General features: G+C 42.5%; 1 protein-coding gene and 1 long non-coding RNA gene across 6 annotated transcripts in view; one reads left to right on the forward strand and one right to left on the reverse strand.

Moving 5' to 3' along the window:
- The window catches only part of ZEB2 (zinc finger E-box binding homeobox 2), a 131,839-nt gene extending 126,308 nt beyond the window's left edge, over positions 1–5,531 (reverse strand). For 2 of the 4 annotated variants that reach the window (XM_090279554.1, XM_090279560.1), the window contains exons 1-2: positions 2,811–2,945; positions 2,461–2,602 (exon numbers count right to left, since the gene is read on the reverse strand). In XM_090279554.1, coding sequence (XP_090135680.1) covers positions 2,461–2,602; positions 2,811–2,858 — 190 coding nt within the window. In that variant the 5' untranslated portion in view covers positions 2,859–2,945. Of the gene's footprint in view, positions 1–2,460; positions 2,603–2,810; positions 2,946–3,723; positions 3,783–5,144 lie in introns of those variants that run through there. The other 2 variants (XM_090279574.1, XM_090279567.1) reach the window with 2 other exon arrangements.
- Positions 5,532–9,163: 3,632 nt separating this feature from the next.
- Positions 9,164–19,228, forward strand: part of LOC150021989 (uncharacterized) — a 44,245-nt gene continuing 34,180 nt past the window's right edge. Inside the window, exon 1 of one of the 2 annotated variants that reach the window (XR_016509144.1) lies at positions 9,164–9,506. This is a non-coding gene — a long non-coding RNA (uncharacterized LOC150021989). The remainder of the gene's footprint in view (positions 9,507–19,228) is intronic. The other variant, XR_016509143.1, reaches the window with a different exon arrangement.

Raw genomic sequence — 19,228 nt, forward strand, 5'->3', positions numbered from 1 at the left:
GGGAAATGGTTGAAGAGTCTGTGGGTGAGCCCCTGCCTGGCACTCAGGCCCACCTGTGAAGCCCTGGCAGGCCTCCCTGAGAGTCACCCCCTCCTCTCCAAAGGTTCCCAGGAAGCCTGGAGCCCTCTTTCCCCAGACCTGGGCTCTGGCCTGACCTCACTGCTAGGGCCACGCTGGTCAATGGTGGCAAAATCCCAAAGGGGGTGGAAGGAGGCAAGCAAGAAGAAACAAACATTTTAAATAGTCTCTTCTGCAAAAGAATACTTCTGGGAAACTTGCTTCAAATCTCATTCCCTTTTCTCTCTTTCTCTCAAAAAAAAAGACTGTTTAACATAAGGGGGGGGAAGCCTCTTTTACACAAAGCTTTTGTTATCCAGTTGATCAGCAACGTGCTTTAGATACTTGTTGGGGGGGGGGAGCCTCACAACAGACATTGATTTTAGAAAATCAATAACGGACATTTAATAAAAGGTACAGAGGAAACACAAGAGAGAAGAGGGGGACACTAGGTGTAATTTTAGTGTCTACTAAATTACCCAGGGATGGGTAAGAGGAGGTCTCCTGTGTAAGGACCACCTTAAATAATGCCCGACACTAGAGAGAAGAAAAAATTAAATTGAGAGTGAGAGTGATAATGACAGAGAGAGAGAGAGAAAGAGAGAGAGAGAGAGAGAGAGAGAGAGAGAGAGAGAGAGAGAGAGAGAGAGAGAGAGAGAGAGAGAGAGACTTAAAAAGAGGCAGCCTGAACTGGATCTTGGGGAAGCAGCTCAGAATATATTATTGTACTTGTTTTTTGTAATACTAAGCCAAGCAAATAGATCAAAGGCAGCACAAAGGGAAAAGGCAGGATAACGTAACGAACAGTTTCTGACTAAAATTCCTCTATCACTCCCCCATATGGCTCTACACCTCCACCACAACAAGCAAATGACACACACAGACACACTCACACACAAAACAGAGAGAGAGAGAGAGAGAGAGAGAGAGAGAGAGAGAGAGAGAGAGCAGAGAGGGTGAAGCATCATTTGTCCCTAATCAAAATTCTCTGTCTTTGTGTTTTTTCCCTCCAGCATCCCACACTGCACCCCCAGCCGCCCCCTCCCCACTCTGCGCAGCTCAGGGGTAGGCTGGGGGCGCGCACAATGGTCTTATCTAGAGGAAAGTTGCTCCAGGTGGGCCCGGGCGGTCCCCGAAAGGAGCGTGCTGGGCTTGCGGGAGGCCCAAGGTCGGCTGGGGCCGAGTCCCGTGTCCAGCCCCAGAGAGCGACCGCGGCCCGGGCCGGGTGATCTGCTGGAGAGCAACGGGAGCAAGAACTTTCATTTCCCAGGCTGAGCTGGCGCTAGTTCTCTTGTTTGTTGGGGGTGGGGGGGCTGGTTTTTCTTTTTAAACTCAGTTTCCTCTGTCAGCTCCCCCGATACCCTCTCTGGTCTCCAGCTCTCTCCCCTCCCCCAGGTTCCTTCTGCGCTCTTGCCAATCACTTTCCTCTTTTATTCCCACGATTTTGTTTGGGGGTAATACCTAGGGGTATCTCTGTCCCTCTGTCTACCCCTCCCTCCCTCCCTCCCTCCCGCCCTCCTATTCTCTCTCGTTCTCTCTCTCCTCTGCCTCTCTCCAAGATGGACCTACTAAACTGTCACCGCTTTCATCTCCCACCTCCTATCTGGGTGCCCCTCTCACACCCCCATGTTCTTCCTCTTTCCTTGCTCAGCCTGGATAGCGGGCTCCTCCTGACCACGTAGAAACTGCCCAGAAAAGTCTCCCTACACTCTTCGACTCCGCCAGACCCCGGCAAGGGGCCAGAGCCCGCTGGAGAAGCCACCACCCGCCCCCAAGCCCGCCTGGACCCCTCCAGACCCTGCGCAGGGCCCGCCGAGTCCCTCCCACCCTGGAGTCCGGGCGCGCCCAGCCGGGTCCCGCTGCCCGCGGACCGTTACTTGTCGTACGGAGAGGCAGCCGGGGGACTCCGGCAAGAAACTTTAAGCCTTGTGGAGGCACAGCCCCGGGACCCCAATCTCTCCCGCGCTCTTCCTCCGCCACCCCCACCCCTGCCCCCGCCCCAGGATCCCGCACGGCCGGGCCCCCGGGCCCCCGCCCTGCCCTAGCCGGACGCACCCGCAGCCGGGCCGAGGACTCGGCGGGCCAGGAGCAGGAGGTGGAGGTGGAGGGAGGGCGCAAGCGGGGGTGCGAGGGGGTGGCGGCGATGGGGGAGCGGGACCCCGTCCGGACCCCAGCGCTCGGAGCCCGCCGGCGCCCGACGTTCACTTTGCCCGGCACTTCCCCAACTCCCCCCGGTCCAGTCACCGCGCGCGCTGGGCTCCGGCGCCGGCCACGGAGGGAGGCTCGCCCGCGAGCCCTGGGCGCCGCAGCCTCGGTTCCTTTTCACTCCACCCGCCCCCCACTTCTCCCTGGGTCTCGGGCCGCGGAGTGGCCCGGAAAAGTTTGGTTCGGGCCGGTTCTTACCGTTTTTCCTCCTGGGATTGGCTTGTTTGCGCCTCTTGCACCGGGGGCCATCCGCCATGATCGGCTGCTTCATTGATAAGAGCGGATCAGATGGCAGTTCGCATGGACTCGGCGCCCTGCTTCGGCAGCACGCAGGCTCGATCTAGCAACCAAACACAGCGACAATGTGGGCATCGCCCGCGCCCATTGAAACGCGCGCGGGCCGCCCAGGGGAGCCGGGCCAGGGCCCCGGCGAGCACCCATCCGCGCCCCCCAACGCCAAAGCGAAACTTCGGCGGCCCCCTCCCCGCCCCCCACCCCAGCCTTGGTCCCGAGGCGCTTTGTGTTTGTTACTGTTTGGTGTGTCGCACCCGCGAGGGGATCAGAGAGACAAGAATTACATCTTCAAAATGAGTCATAACTCCCGACCGTATGAGGGAACGCACGCGGCGGCACAGGGAGGCTGCCTGACTCAGGGCTGGGCGGACCTTTTCCTCCGAAAAGTCCTCAGCCAGGCTCGGGACCTCGGGCTGAGGTGACGCTTTCTTTCTCTCTTATCTTGTCTCACCCCCACCCCATTCCCCGGAGGAAACAAACAAACAAACAAACAAACAACGAGAAACAGCCCCCGGAGGAAGCACACTGGGGCAAATTGATAATAGTAATGATAGGAAGCCCACTCACCCCGCGCCCCCTCCCCTCCCCTTTTGGAGTGGATCGAGGCACAGTTTCTTCCTCCCTCCACCCCCCACTCCCAAATTAAGATTTCCCGTTTTACACCAGAGTAAAAATGATAATTATAAGCTTCTTCGGACACTGTCCCTCCCTCCCCACCACCTCCACCACTTTGACAATATTTACTTAAGTATTTCCCCCCACTTCACTCACACACATGCTCCCCGACACTGGTTCCCTTAAATAGTTCCAGTAGAAAAAAAAATTTTTTTTTCCCTTCAAAAAAGGAAAGAGAAAGTCCAACCGCTACAGCAATACTTTTAAGCTCTACTAAATGATCGTATCCTTTCTGGCCTCGAAACTTTTGTACCTAAAATTCGAGAGAGGCGCTGCATTTTTTCAGCTGAAACTGTCAAAACTTGGAGAAGGGGAACCTCGGAGGCAGGCAGGAAAGGAAGAGAATCCCGAAACTCCGTGGAGGTTGGGAAGATGCTGTGCCTCGAGGATTAGTTTAAACAGGGGGCTATAAAAGATGTAACAGATGCAAACTGTAACACAGGGCCATTAACCCTTTCTCTGCCGAGCACACTCAGTCCCCACGCCCCGTACCTATTGTCTCCCGTGCTGGAGGCTTTGCGGAAAACCTGGAAAGTGAGTATCAGTTTCCACACGTTTGCTGAGAGGGGTGGGGGTGGGGGTGGGGGGAGCAGAGAGAAGAGGAAGTGGATTATTTAGAAAGCACCTTGAATTTAACCTAGGCATAGTGGGAGAGTTTTAATTTAAGTTTGACACATTTTGTCATTTCTTGGCTCTCCTATTGATTTGAAATTGTTGGGAAAAATCCTGAAATACAGAAATGGTCACACAAGTGTCTGGGATGAAACAGCTGGCCTGTCTGTATTCCTGCTGAGACTTACACACGATTGCATATAAATACATGTTTAATAAAGTAAACTGCTAGTTTTACGAGCATATGTGTGTGAGGGAGAGACAGGGCATTTATGCTGTAAACTTTATCTTTGTCTGTTATTTCTAACTCTGGAGTTAGTAACCTTGCCTTAATCATTATAGGGGGAACATGTAAAAAATATAGATGTAGGTGGTGGGAGATAAACACATTCATGTTAGCGAGGCTCACCACTGTTCCTGGGAACTCATGCTATCTCTCTCGACTTTTCAGTGCCAAAGTATGGAATGGGATCAGTGTGTGTATGTGTCTCCTGTTAAATCCATCTATATTACTATGCCATTTAAAATACAATTTCAAAAGTTATTCTTAATTTAAAACCCTGATATCCTGACAGCAGTTTTCATCCCAGCTGTATTGAACGCGCCCCCCCCTTCCCCACTTTGGTAAACGACTCAAGTTCCATGAGGACTTTCACTTCTTTATTTATCATCACAGAAGTGAGGTGTTACTTCACATACATACACACACAAAGAATGAAATAAAGAAATGAAACTCGCTAGGCAGACGAAAAACAGACACTTTCTGCTTAGAAAACAGCCTTCTCCGGTGGGAGAGGAGGATGGACTGCCATATCTAAGAGAAAGACTTGCCCAAAATTTGGTAGGTTTGTATCGATCAAGTTTTGTAATTATTAACAGGTATTTGCCAAGTTGTAATTGCTGAATACAATGAACTGGAACTAGATGCAAAAATAGAACATAATCTCTCCCCTTGAAGAGTTTTTATTCCAATCATATAGTTCTCAATAAAACTTTTCCTACCTTGGGTAGGAAAAGGCACTTTGGGTTACCTGAATGGACAGGTACAGGGCAAATTATTTGGGGGAGGGAAAAAAAAAAAGGAGAGAAAAGAAAGCAGAGAGAGCAGGAGTGGAAGAGAAATCTAAGAAGTCCCTCTTGGAAAAAGCTTGTCATAAAGGAGCTAAACCCACCTGAAATTCCTACCCACAGACACTCCTTCACTTCGGACTCACATTCTCACTTGAAAAGAGAAAAATAATAAAAGGAGGGAGGTGATCATACCAAAAAGGAATAAAAAGAAAAGGGGGGAAAAAACCTACCTGCGAAGTCTTGTTTGTAGTTTTGGCCAGAAATGGTGAGAAGAAAAAGCATGAAGAAGCCGCGAAGTGTGGGGGAGAAAAAGGTGGAAGCGAAGAAACAGTTCCCGGAGCAAACTGTACAAAACCTCGCCAAGAGTGTCGGGAGGCAGGACCGTTATTCCTGCGGAGCAGGTTAGAACTGATCTCTTTTAGCCACTCCAGGAAACACAACCTGGGGACGGACTGACGTGTTACGCCTCTTCTAATGACATTTTTTTCTTTTTCTTTTCTGTAGGAGAGAGAGAGACCCTGAAACACGCGCCACCTATCTTTGTGGGGAGGGATAATTGAAGCGCCCTGAGCGTGAGCATCATGTGAAAACGTGATCGCCAAGTTTCTCTCTGGGAAAGGATCTGGGATAGATTATACCTTGAAGTCTCCGCAAAGGCTTTAGTGGAAGAAATGAAATTCCACCTCCCTCCCTTCCTCTCTCCCTCCTTCTCGCCTCCCTCCCTCCCTCCCTTCTCCACGCCCCCCCCCCCCCCCCCCCGCTCTAACCCCCCTCCAGTCAAGCCTTTGGCATCATTATCCTCATCACTAAATCCTACAGCGTACTGGGCGGAAAACGGTGCACACCATTCACAGAACTGGAGAACTCTAAGGGGCGAAAGTTAAAGGGGAAGATCCCGGGTCCTCAATCCAGATTCCTTCTTCTTATACAGATATTTCTAATGACTAGATTTGAGATGCACATTAAGTTGTGTGGATTTCTCAGCAGAGCTTTTGGAACTAAATTCTTTGCCTTTCTCTTATTATTTTATTTATTTATTTTTAGATACCAGAGCCAGGGGGGTGGAGTGGGGAAGAAATGCTGCATGTGAACTGCATCTTATGGTGTGTGTGATGAATTTCTGGATTGGATCCTCAAACTAAAAAAATAGTTTGGAATTTTAAAAATGGGATCTCTAAGTAAATCAACAGAGAGCAGTGGGTTGACCATCTCTGAATCCCTCCACATCTCAGGGAGACCTTACTACAAAGTGAGGGAGTGCGTGTATTTGAGGCAGGAGAAGAAGGAGAAGGGCCATAGAGGAACTTAGCAGGGAAGGAAGAGCATGATATTAAACAGCATGGGGTCTAAGTTTGGGAGTATATATATATTTGATATTGCAATTAAAGTAAAATTAAAAAGAAAAGACTCCACCTTTGCTCTGAAGGGATTGGTTATGTAAATATGGAAGGGATTTCCTGGAGAATACAGCTTTCTACTGTATGGTTAATTAAATAATCACTCAAAAGCTTCCAATGTGACGCTTCTGTCGTAATCCAATCAGGTTACATAGGTCCTAAACAAGAAAGATATTTTCCACATCTGGAAGTCAGCAATTTAGCAAGTACTGCACATTATTAACCAATTCAGAGCCCACTTCCCAGGGGAATTTTTTTTTGTTGTTGTTGAAGTTTAAGTGTTCTTAACCAATGCTCTGCTGTTTTGTTAATCAAAAAGCTGGTTTACACTGCACATAATTGGAACTAATATAGAAGTAAATAAAGACAGCCAAATTTGAGGATGCTGAGCACAGGCATTTATCGGAAAAGGAAGAAATCTCTTAGCTTCCAATGGTTCAGGCTCAATTTCTTAAAGAATTGTGAGGCTGATTTTTTTTTTTTTAAGAGTGAAAGTGCTTTTGAACCTCAAAGTACAAATAAACTTCCAGTCCCACAACCTTCTTTGCAAAGGTAAAGATAGAGGTGTCAAGAGGACTAAATAATAGTCTCATGCCAAATTTTTCCTGTTTTAATGTTATTAATATGTTGCACCCCCTGTTTTCAGTCTGATGAAATCTGAAACAAATAATGCCCTGATCCAACACTAGACTTTTACTTATATTAAGATAAACCGCTTTGAACTGTGCTTTGAATGTGTGCCTAAAGCAAGACTTTGAATGTAAGAGTCACTGGCAATTGCACTCCAAGGAGGAAAAAGCCATCTCATGGGTTCCCACATCCACACTTCCAGAGGTGCACGTCTTTGTATTTTGTATGTTTATTTTTGAGGGGAGGGGAATACCACTGGCATGACTACAGCCAATTCTTACTTCAGGATGCAAGAAAGTCAATTCTCACAGTTGGTTACAGACTCACCTCTTTCCTAACTTGAGTATTTATTACAATGAGAATAGCTGGGTAAATTAATCTTCTGCCCACCCCATTACAGATAAATTACCTATAGAAGAGGAGCAGTCAAGCTCATCAGTCTAAAAATTAATAATAAAAAAGAAATTAAGGATTTCCAACATGGGTCAGTCACATTCTCAATTTTCTGTTTAACATTTCCTTTAATTATATATATATATATATATATATATATATATATATATATATATATATATATATTGGTGTACGACTTATCAAGTCCCTCTTCTGAGATTTGTCTCTATTATTAATATCATTTTTTCTTCCTCTTCCTACTCCCACTCCCCTTATTTAAAAATAAAAACCGGAATTCAGCTTTCTCTAGAAGTTTGCTTTTCAGCCTTCCCTCTCCAATTCCGGAGGAAGTTGGAGCCCATTGCATGGAGTGCTCCAGGCAAGACCCCTCTCCAGGAGCCCAGGTAGCCATTGGATTGCCCAGACACACACACTCACAATAAAAACTTCAGGTCTAAGGATCCAATCGAATGGCTAACCACTAACATATTACTTGTCTCTATTCTGTACAGTATATTAATGTCAGGTTACCTAGGATCTGACTTACAAAAAAAGACTCTAAAGTATTTCCACTAAAAACACCTAATCATTTGATTACTCTGGGCTCAGTAATTATTCAAGTGGCAGCAGGCAGCCCCAACACTTAGCACTGGGAGTTCTGACATACAAGTATTTAACAAGGGTTAAAACAGGAATCTTTGGGGTTCCTATTAAGGTGGATATTTGGATGATGTCACGGGAAGTGTCCCCGCAAGGGATGGTTACGCCATTAGGTTGCCCCCTGCCCGTGCTTGGCACGCCCCTGGCACTTCCCTCCCAATCTGACCGACAGAGTTCCACCAACGCAGAGGAAGTGGGATCGTAGGAAGCAGGAATATACAGTTGTCCCGAACACTCCCTCAGTCTGAAGGCCAGGTCGGGGACAATGGGGATAGTGGGATCAGCGGGATGCAGGAGTGCAGGACGCAGGGAAAAGTCGTCGAGAGAGGACTGGGGGCTGTCAGCTTTCGGCTCCTCACACAGCAAAATTAGTCCTGCAAAAGAATCGCTCCTTCCCCATCTTTCTTTTCTATTAATAATCCATTCCGAGATTACAACAGACCAAGGGGATTAAAACAACAGATACATGTAAATGTGAAATAATATTGCAATCGACATTGGAGGGAGAAAAATAATTCTTTAGGGTTTCTTTGAGTAAAACAAACTACCTCCCTCAGGATTTCCTCCACCCAGGCAGGGTGAGAAGATGCATTTTTGTTTTTCTATTCCCTCCAGCCAGGACCTGGTGCCTGTCCCCCCATTCACCTCTCAGTTTGTCAATTTCCTCAACTTTCACAGCCGCTACCCCCCTCACCCTTGCCCCCAGCTCCGCTCCCTGGCCCAGAAGCCCAAAGAGATACAATGTTTCTGCCCTTGAACACACAGGCTATAAAAGGAATCCGAATTTGGCCACTGCTAATTTTCTTTTTTTAGCAAATTTTGTTTATTTTGTACAACGTGGAGAAAAATTTTTAAAAGGAATTTATTCTCGTTTTGAAACAGAATCGATCTTTCATCTGGAGGAATTATTTTGACCCTATGTTGTTAGGCAGGAGGTGGGCAAATTCTTAGCTGCAAGCAAAGGGTGATAAGGGGTCCCCTGGATCGGGAGTGGTGTAGGGGGTTGGGGGCGGCAGGGGTCTAAGCCAAGCCAAACGGTTTTCTCACGTGCAAACTCGCAATCCAATCCTTTCGGAGTTGAGCCTAGGAGAGGAGCAGGAGGTGGGGGTTTGGGGGGGGGAGGGATCAGGAGCATCTCTCTAAGAAGCCCTTTCAAACAAAATCAAAACAGGACCAGAGAACCTCTGACCGTCCCTAACATCCCTGCTGCGAGGCCCTCGGGCTGTGGAATCTGGCACGTCACCTGGCCCCAGCAGGGCGGCCAGCTGAAGTGTTTATTTTATTTTATTTTATTTTATTTTATTTTATTTTATTTTTTTGAAGTTAAGGCTGAATCTCGGCTTCAGTGCTTTCGCCAGCCAACGTCTCCTCCACTGACAGGAATCAGCAAACTTCAAGACTCAAATGAGCGTCTTAATTTATTGATGCAAAACAGGTCTGCTTGTTGCCCGCAATTCTCCGCGCGCTCTGTCCCCCACGCCCCCAGCTTCAGTCCCTCCATTTGATCTCTGGGTAAGGCCCCGCAGCGCAGGCGGAGGAGCACGTGGGGGGGGAGTTGGGGGGGTCGGCCCCCGCCCGCTCGCTCGATCGCTCGCTCTCCCCCAGACCTGTGCCCGCCCGGGAACCCCGCGACCCCCGCCCCGCCGCCGGTCAGCTGACCTGGCTCGCTGGCCAGCTCCCCGCCCGCCGCCCTGTTTCCGGTCCCCAGGGTCCGAGAGCTGCGCACGTTGCGGGAGCGGCCGAGGCGGGGAGGTGATGCAGGGGGCTGATTACCATGAGAAAGGCTGTGCCTGGAAAAGCCTCCTCCACGCGACTGTCAATCTCACTAAAAGTGGGGGTTGGTGGTGGTGGTGACGGAAAAGGGCCCTGTAGGAGTCACCAGAAAACTTGGAGTGAGTTGGATGCGACGCAGGCCCGAGGAGGTGGCTTTCGCCTCAAGTTGGAAGGCTGTGGCGTTTAGGGCGAGGACGCCAGCAGCCTCGCCTGGGAATTGAAAACCCAAAATCCATCCTTCCCTCCCTCTCTCTAGCTCTCCTTTTCAGCTCTTCCTGCCCCTTATCCTTCTTTTCTTTAAATCCTTTCCCAATTGCATTTCCTACGTTCTCTTTCCTATTTGATCTCTCCCTTTTGCAATCTCATGTTTTGTTTCTTAACCTCTCTTCTCCCTCGCCCACTTTTCTGCCTCCTTTATGTGTCCAGATTTATCATTTCGTTTTGAAAACATAATGTTACATATGCAATTAATCTACCAGCAGGAGGTCAGGGAAACCCTGACTAAAATAACTCCCTGGGTCATCAGAGAACAAGTTCACCAGGTGTCAGTGAAAAGTAAAAATAATAATATACGTATAAATCAATACCTCAGTAATCACAATTGCTTCTTATTCTGAATTATCAGCTCAAACAGACTTTCAAAAATGCAATCTTCCTAAAAAATGAATAATACTTCGAATAGGGAAAGTTTTAAGAATTAAGGCATGTGAAAAAATTTCGCATTAATAGTGATATTTTAACAGTGCTTAACAGACTTTAGAGATTACAATAGATGCTTTAAAGAAACTTAAACTGCGCTTTTTCCTTTAAAGACTACCTGGCAAGTGTAAGACATTACCCAAAGCACCTCCCCACCCCCTAACAAAGATCAGTCTGTTCAGAGCGGAACATCATGTCTTGCGTTCTGTACATGCTAAGCAAGCACAGAACTTGAGTTGTTGGGTTGTTTTGTGGCCAGGTTGCCCTGTTGCCCAGCAAGTTAGTGAACACAGGCTGCATATGTTATGAATGTGGCTATATATTTTTTGTTTTACTTTTTTGTTTGTCTTTCATTCATTTTGGGCACATTTGTTCCCTTCTTAAAATTCAGTTTGCATTTGTTACAATTTATTTACTTTGTTGAATTTTTAAAATTTGTTAAGAGTCAATTGAACATGTATATGAAACCCTTTCTAGGCCAAGAAAAATAAAGTTGAATTAGAAAGATCCCTTTTATGCTTCATAATTATTAACTGGCATTTTATGATGAATAATTAATCATTTGAATAATTTTGGTATCTCTGATCTGAACACATATTTGCATATCTAATGCTTGATTTTAACTGTTTTTGAAAAAAGTTCATTCTCTTAGGATGAAGAAACAAAGTAACATTTAAATGTAAGCTCTCTCTTCAACACTTGTAAAAGTTTATTTATTGATTTGAACTATTCTTTCTAGAAATCCATAAAGCTTAGTTTGTAAACCACTTATAGGTAGAAATCTCATGCAAACATGTGACAGAACTACAATTAATTAAGAAAAACAATATCCTATTGTAAAATTAAGTCACTCTCCTCCCTAAATTCAGACATGTACATACATTAGGCAACAGATTTTCTTACTGGAATTTGGTCATTGAACTTTTTGGTTATATTGATTTATATATATCAAAAAGTTTTAAAAAAATTGAGGTGACTGACCAATTTCAGACCTGGTATTTAAGATAATTTTTTATTGTAACATTAATATGTGGGCTGATTTAGTTATTTAAAAATGATTAAGCAAGCATATCCCTGATATTATTATACCCCTGTGTCTGTTGAAGCCCAGAGTATTTGTTTTGAATACTAGCCCTGTAGATTACTAGCCTTGTGATCACAGGCAATTTTCTGTTTGTTTCCTTATCTACAATGTGGGTATACTAATAGTGGCCATTCCTTAGGGTTTTATAGAGAATTAAATGAAGTAATACATGAAACCTCATTACAGTATAGCTTCAATATTATAATGAAAGTTTGAAAAAATAACATGGAACATACAGATCAATTAAAGACAGTATAGTTTTTTTTTTCTTGCTGAAAACAACTATTTACCTTTTGATATTATTCATAATTTTTCTATTGAGAAATGAGGGCTGTGTCTTTAAGTGAAGAAATAAAATGAAAAGCAACGTAGGATTTATAGCTGGTTCATGATTCTTTAGACCTGTTCAAAGGATACGTAGACACAGACGTGAAACTAAGTACAGTATCTATTTCTTCGTTTAGTTCAGCAGTTAATTTATTATATTCAATATGGTCATAGTTTGGTTATAAATACCAACTTCTTTTTGTACAAATGTATGAACTTAAAGTTTCCTATGTTCTTTAGTAACATATTTTATTTGAGTGTAAGGGTTAAATGTGCAAAAGCTCAGAAGAGATCTTAAGTAAGACTTGTGAAAAAAAAAAGAGGCAAATTTACAAATTTGGAGACCAGGAATTTGGCTGTCAAAGCACTATTTGCTGTAAGACCATTCGTAATGAACTGAGCATTCCCCTTTTTAATTATACTTATCCTGGGGTCTGAGCTAATTCCACATACCTATAGTGGGGGAGAAAATCAGTTTATTAAATGGGAAATGAAAAATTTGAGTCTCTTAAACATCTACAAATCCAGATTTTATTTTATTTTTTGGGGGGAGTGGGTGGGCACAAAAGTGCAAACGCTAAGGGGAAAAACTATTGAGATATTTAATCCCAATACTGATGGATTTCAGTCATTTTCTTTAACACTCCTGAAAACACTGAAAACCTTATTTGTTTCCTTTCTCAGAGGATCTATTCCATGCTTCTTGCTGGTCAAAACTATCAAAGGGGCCATTTGGATAGCCTATGGGCTTGGAGTGACCTGTACCTTTTTCTTTTTTCCTTCATAAAGAGAAATGGAACCAGAAATCGTTTGCACCTACAGATTGTCTAGTGACCTGAAAGTAACATCATGCTACATTGTGGTCTTCTTTCATAGTCCTTATTTTGTTAAAAGGTCCAAATTATAAACTTTGTACTCAGTCTTAGTTTTGCACTGAGATTATTTTTCCAGAATTGTTTCAGGTATTTAAATATAAAAACTAAACTCTTAAAAATTATTCTTTCCATGATATTCACAACTACAAAAGAGTAATAGCTAAGAAAAACAAAACCAAAAACAAACAAACAAACAAAAAATGCTTCTCTAGGCCTGGCAGTTTTAGATGTGCCCTAGAGGGAATCAATAACTTTTCCTAAAATTCAAGTGACTGATTCTTCTATGGTCTTTAATCTGCCAGATACACTTTCATGGCCAACACCATGTAAATGTGACATCCAACATCCTCTCACCTTTCACAGGCATCCTTCTGAACCTCTCTTGTCCACCCACTCTGCACACTGCATGGCAATCCACACCCAACTGTCCTAGATGATTGAGTTAGTCCTTGTTTTGCCATGTGTGGCTTAGTTTGCCTTTGGACTTAACACTTAGACTCATTTTTTCAGTTACAATATTGGCTCGGGTTGAATACTTTCTCTGGTTTTATTGCCTCTGGCTTCCCAGATAAAATATTTCTTAGTTCAGTTTTCTCTCCAGGATCCCCAGCTAGGAGAAAGCTCTACAGGCAGGTCACTTCTAATTCTCCCCAGTCCCATGTTGTGCCCAAGCATAGGACAAGTTAGTGATGAAGGTGAGATCTCATGATACAGGCATATCTGAGACTAGTTATTATTTTTTATACAATTTCTTTGGTCACTTGTTGACTGGAAACAGGACACAGGACATCAGCATATTTGAAACTAGAGTATATATATATATATATATTTTAGTGGCTCAATAGCAATTTATCTTTTTTTTTTAATTTCTTTTTTTGGTTTTTCAATTACAGTTGTCTCATTTTTTTCCCCATTGCTCCCTCCCACCCAGCCCACCCCTTCTCCCACAGTCATATCCCTCCCCGTTGTCCATGTCCATGAGTCATTTATACATGTTCTTTGATTAAACCCTTCCCTTATTTATCCCCCTTCTCTCCTTCCTCCCTCCCCCCTAATAACTGTTATTCTGTTCTTTGTTCTACTTAGTTCATTTGTTTGTGTTGCTCCTTAGTTTCCTGTATTCAGTGATATCATATGGTATTTTTCTTTCTTTGCCTGGCTTATTTCACTAAACATAATTCTCTCTAGTTCCATCCACGTTGTTGCAAATGGCAGGAGTTCCTTCTTTCTCTCTGCTACATAGTATTCCATTGTGTAAGTGTACCACTGTTTTTTGATCCACTCATCTACAGGAGGGCACTTAGGCTGTTTCCAGCACTTAGCTATTGTAAACAGTGCTGCTATGAACATAGGGGTGCATAAATTCTTCTGAATTAGGGTTTTAGGATTTTTCGGGTATAATCCTAGCAGTGGAATTGCTCATTCAAAAGGGAGTTCCATCTTCAGTTTTCTGAGGTAATTCCATACTGTTTTCCACAGTGGCTGCACCAGTCTGCATTCCCACCAACAGTGCAGTAGGGTTCCCATTTCTCCACATCCTCACCAGCACTTGTTGTTTGTTGATTTGTTGATGATGGCCATTCTGACAGGTGTAAAGTGGTATCTCATTGTGGTTTTATTTGAATCTCTCTGATGGCTAGTGATGTTGAACATTTTTTCATGTGTCTATGGACCTTCTGTATGTCCTCTTCAGAGAAGTGTTTGTTCAGGTCCTTTGCCCATTTTTTAATTGGGTTGTCTGTTTTCTTGATGTTGAGTCATATAAACTCTTTATATATTTTGGAGATCAGTCCCTTGTCTGAGATATCATTGGCAAATATGTTTTCCCATATGATTGGTTTCCTTTTCATCTTGCTGATGTTTTCCTTTGCTGAGCAGAAACTCTTTAGTTTGATGTAGTCCCATTTGTTTATTTTTTCCTTTATTTCTCTTGCCTTAGGAGATGTATCCATGAAAATATTGTTACGTGGTTTATCTGAAAATTTCCTGCCTATGTTTTCCTCTAGGACTTTTTCTATATATTTTTGATGATAGTATGTTATGGTGGCAAAGACAAAGGTTTTGGCATTAGATGAACTGGATTTAACTCCCTGTTTCATGAGCACTAATTGTGTATTGAGGACAAAATATTAAACCCTTTTGAATCTAAATTTAAGTATGAGCAAAAAAAGTATTTACTTATTAATGGTGGGGGGAGAAAGTGAGGGAGAGAAACATATATGTGACATAGAAAGACCTATTGATTGCCTCTCCTATGAAAGGCAACCCAGGCATATGCCCTGACCGGAACCCAACCAGTGACCTTTTGCTTTGCAGGAGAACACCCAACTAACTAGTCACACCCATCAGGGCTGAGCAAAAGAGTTTTTAGATTTAAGCTGGTTGTGGTGAAAAAAATATGACAATATATGTGAAATGTCTGGTACTAAATAGACATGTCAATAAATAGGAATCTTCATGAATTAACCTAAAAATATCTGAATTTAAATTATAGAAAACCAGAATGGATATAACATGTGTTTTAGGTGATGTTTATTATTTTTAGTTATTTTCTTGTTATTTATTTAATTATTTTATGATTTCATTAATTATTTAACTGGTTCTTGCAGTATCAAAAGTTAATGCTGATAACAAAGCTGGAAAAGTAATATGGAATTTCTCAATCTGTAGTAGAAATGATAGGGTGTTCATGATATTAAGCATCATGATACCTCTGAGATGAATAAATAAACTTTACAATTTGATTATATATTTCACACTTTCATTTATAATTGTAAGGAAAAAATATTTTTCCACGTAATTCTCTTTACATGATTTGGCATGGGAGGAAGCACTCTTGTAGCCAGTTTAACATGGTCAAGAAGGGTCAAAGATCTGCCCTCGTGTAGTTCAGTGGATTGAGCACGGGACTGCAAACTGAAAGATTGCTGGTTTGATTCCCAGTCAGGGCACATGTCTGGGTTGTGAGCCAGGTTCCCAGTTGGGGGCGTGCTAGAGCCAACTGATTTGTTTCTCTAACACATTGATGTTTCTCTCCCTCCCTTACTCTCTCTCTAAAAATAAATATTACAAAAACTGCAGAGGCTTGAAGGAATTAGGGCTGGAGGAGAAAGGATGGACTAGCACTTACAAAGTTTGCCTGTATTATCTTCTCTCACTTGAGTGCTGAAGCTTGGACTTAGAAAAAGAAATATAAGAATATGTATGTAGTGAAGACATTGCTTCACTCTCCTGCCTGCAAATTTGGAAGTAGGGTTGGGTCAGCAGGCCCTGGCATGATCTACTGTGTATGTGACTTTTCTACCCTATGCCCTAGAAAGGAGGGTGTCAGGGGAGGACTGTGCTGTGGACACAGGGAGTATATTGTTCCAATGGTTCTGCTACAGTGCAAACCAGGCTTCTTTCTCTTCCTCTGGAACTAACTTTGCTACACATGCAAAAAAATCTGTTCCTATTAGGTTTTTCCTTGGCCATTGTGGAACCATAAGTATGGCTCCTGTGGCAAAGGGGTAATTTTTCTGGGTTGAGGGAAGCTGGTTCACCTATTGTTCTTGGCACATGGCTAGCACCCTTCTAGACAAGATGGACAGAAAATACTTGGCCTTTTAAAATGAGAAGTAAAATCAAAACTCCATTTTTTTAAAGCTTAATATATCTAACTACTATGTATTTGGAATTTTAGTTTAGAGAAATCAGCATGGTCCTGAGCAATATTACTACCTATTATCATTTAGTGTTTATATGGGATACTGAAAAATAATTTTCAGTTATTCTGTAAGGATGATCTCTATTGAATTTTTGCTTCTATTGAAGAGAATTTTTGTGTGGTTAATGGAAATGTTCAGGGTTAGATGAAATACAAGGTCTGTCTGGAAAAAGTCCAGCCGTTGTTAATATAATGAAAATGGTTTGCATGACATCGATGCAACCTGGCAGCCAAGGAGAGTGGACTGAAATATGTGTGTGTGTGAACAATGACAATGTCACTATACTAGTCAGTGGGGGCAGTAGATACTGTTAAGTGAGCCTGTGTACTGTGTAGCCATTATATTCAAGATGACTGAGCAAGTAGAACAATGAATCTGCATCAAATTTTGTGTTAAGCTTGAACATTCCTCCACAGAAACTATTGGGATGATTCAGAAGGCCGCAGCTATGGGCAGCTGGTGACTGACAGCTTTATCACGACAACATGCCCACTCATTTGTGCAGTTTTTAAGCAAAACATCAAATCACAGAGGTGACTCAGCCCCACTACAGCCCCAATTCGTCACCCTGTGACTTCTGACTTTTCCCAAAACTAAAATCACCTTTGAAAGGGAAGAGATTTCAGACCATCAATGAAATTCAGGAAAATACAACTGGGCAATTGATGGCAACTGGGAGAACTGTGTGAGGTCCCAGGTGCCTCCTTCGAAGGGGACTGAGGTGTTTCTTATATCTTGTATCTTCTTTAATAAACGTCTCTATTTTTCATATTACATGGCTGGATACCTTTTGAACAGATCTTGTATGCTTGTGAATGTCATTTGGAATCACATTGGACTCTGAATTTGGGCTAAAATAATGCTTTTTATGATATTGTAGCCATCACTTGGAAGTTTTTAATCACTTCTTCAATTAAGATCTCTAAATAGTAATTTATTTGACAAAGAAAGGCAATGTGTTTTTCTTAATCCCCTGGCATAGTGCCTATTATACACTAAATATTTGTCGTTGTTTGTAGAACCTGCCTTTTATTAAGAAGCTTTAAGGGTATCTAAACAGATCCATTTCACACTTGTAATGGCTTGAGATAAGAATAAGGATAGATGAGGGTAGTAGAGGGATCAGGGACACTTATCCCAAACAGCCTCCTATTTATCATATCCTGTTACATTATTTAATTCAATTGCTTTATTCCTCTTTTCTGTGTGTTTACATATGGGAAAAAAAGGAACAAATGCAGAATTGCATATATATTTGTCATTACCTTTAAATGGCTCTAATGAATCTTTTTATGGTTTATTTTTGGGTAAATATATTAAAATTTAATAAGAGATTTTCTCTGAAATAAGAAATCATAAGGAGAAAATGGAGTGGACTAGGAAAAGTATAGTTTGCTTCTGAAGGTGAGTGTGAAGTTGTAATTTAGGATAAATGGTGCCTTCACCTTTGTAACACCACAAAATACCCAAAGAAAGAAAACAGAGAAGATGGGGAATTTCATTTTGTTTTGTTTTTCTCTTTCAATGGGCTAGATAATTTTGCTGCCAGCAGCTTAATTTTCATGTAGAAAAGTACTCAATGTTGTCCAAAGGTATATGAAAAGTGTGAACCCTATTTACAGTGCTTTGTCCAATACCCTTCCCTCTCTTTTCTTCCCTCAGCTTCAGGCCCTTTTGTACATCTCTTCTTACCTTCTATTGATGTCCTCTATTCAGAGGAAAAAACTATCTTTTAAAGATAGCCTTGTCTATAGCCTTCAACAAGTTTAGCTTTTAGTTAGTAAAATGTGACGCTAGGATTTGAAATTTCCACTGGGCTGTAGAAAATTGCCTGGAGGAAACAGAATGCTTACCTGAAATATGTGATGATGTTGGACAATTCAATACTATTGCTGTACGCCCAGTGCCTAGCATTGAGTATGGTGCATGAGAGGTGCTGAGTAATGTGTCTTGAATGAATGAAAGCATGCATGCATGAATAATGCTACCAGACTTAAGACAACAGTGGTCATTTGTTCCACATGGGAAAAAAAGGAGTTAAAAGGCATTATTAATGTAGATGCAAAAATCACCTGTGGTCACAAATAAAATTCTGATATTATTTTTGAATTCTGAGTATAATATTTTATTTCTAAAATGAAATACCTAAATTACTTACAAAGCGACAGAGTTACAACAGTCCCTCCATCACTCACTTGCAAAGGAAATTTTCAATACAAATAAAGTCATACATATTTATACTAGGGTAATTCAAAATAACTTACTCACATAAGCACAGCCACGTTGAAATAAAATCTTACCAACACTTCTGAGTACTTTGCTTTAAGGGAAAAAAAGAAGCTCCCCATAGTGTCTAAACTATTTAAAAATCTTGCCATCTTCTTCAACATACATCATTTATTTCTCTTCAAATCACTGACAAGAATTTAAAAACTGCTTCATCAGGACAACTGTTACCCTCTCTCAAACTCTAGTTAGAACCCGATCTTCGTAAAAGGACCATATTTACAGCTTCTTTTTAGATTTTGAAACCATTTGGCTATGTTTTTGCTACATTTTCTCTTCCTGATTTAATTACTAGGGACATTTGCATGAAAACAGGAGGATAGGGACATAAGATTTTTGTCTTATGAGTTCATCTGTTTCTGATGCTTATTTCCCACCTGAGACCAGTATCTATTTTATTACAACTGGGAGGACAGGAGCTAAATTAGAAATAATGAAGAAGTTGTTGGAAGTGAAATAAAGTTCAGAAGTAGGGGCTCAGGA

Source organism: Furipterus horrens, unplaced genomic scaffold (assembly GCF_987537825.1).
Source record: "Furipterus horrens unplaced genomic scaffold, mFurHor1.1.pri manual_scaffold_1, whole genome shotgun sequence".
NCBI lineage: Eukaryota > Metazoa > Chordata > Mammalia > Chiroptera > Furipteridae > Furipterus > Furipterus horrens.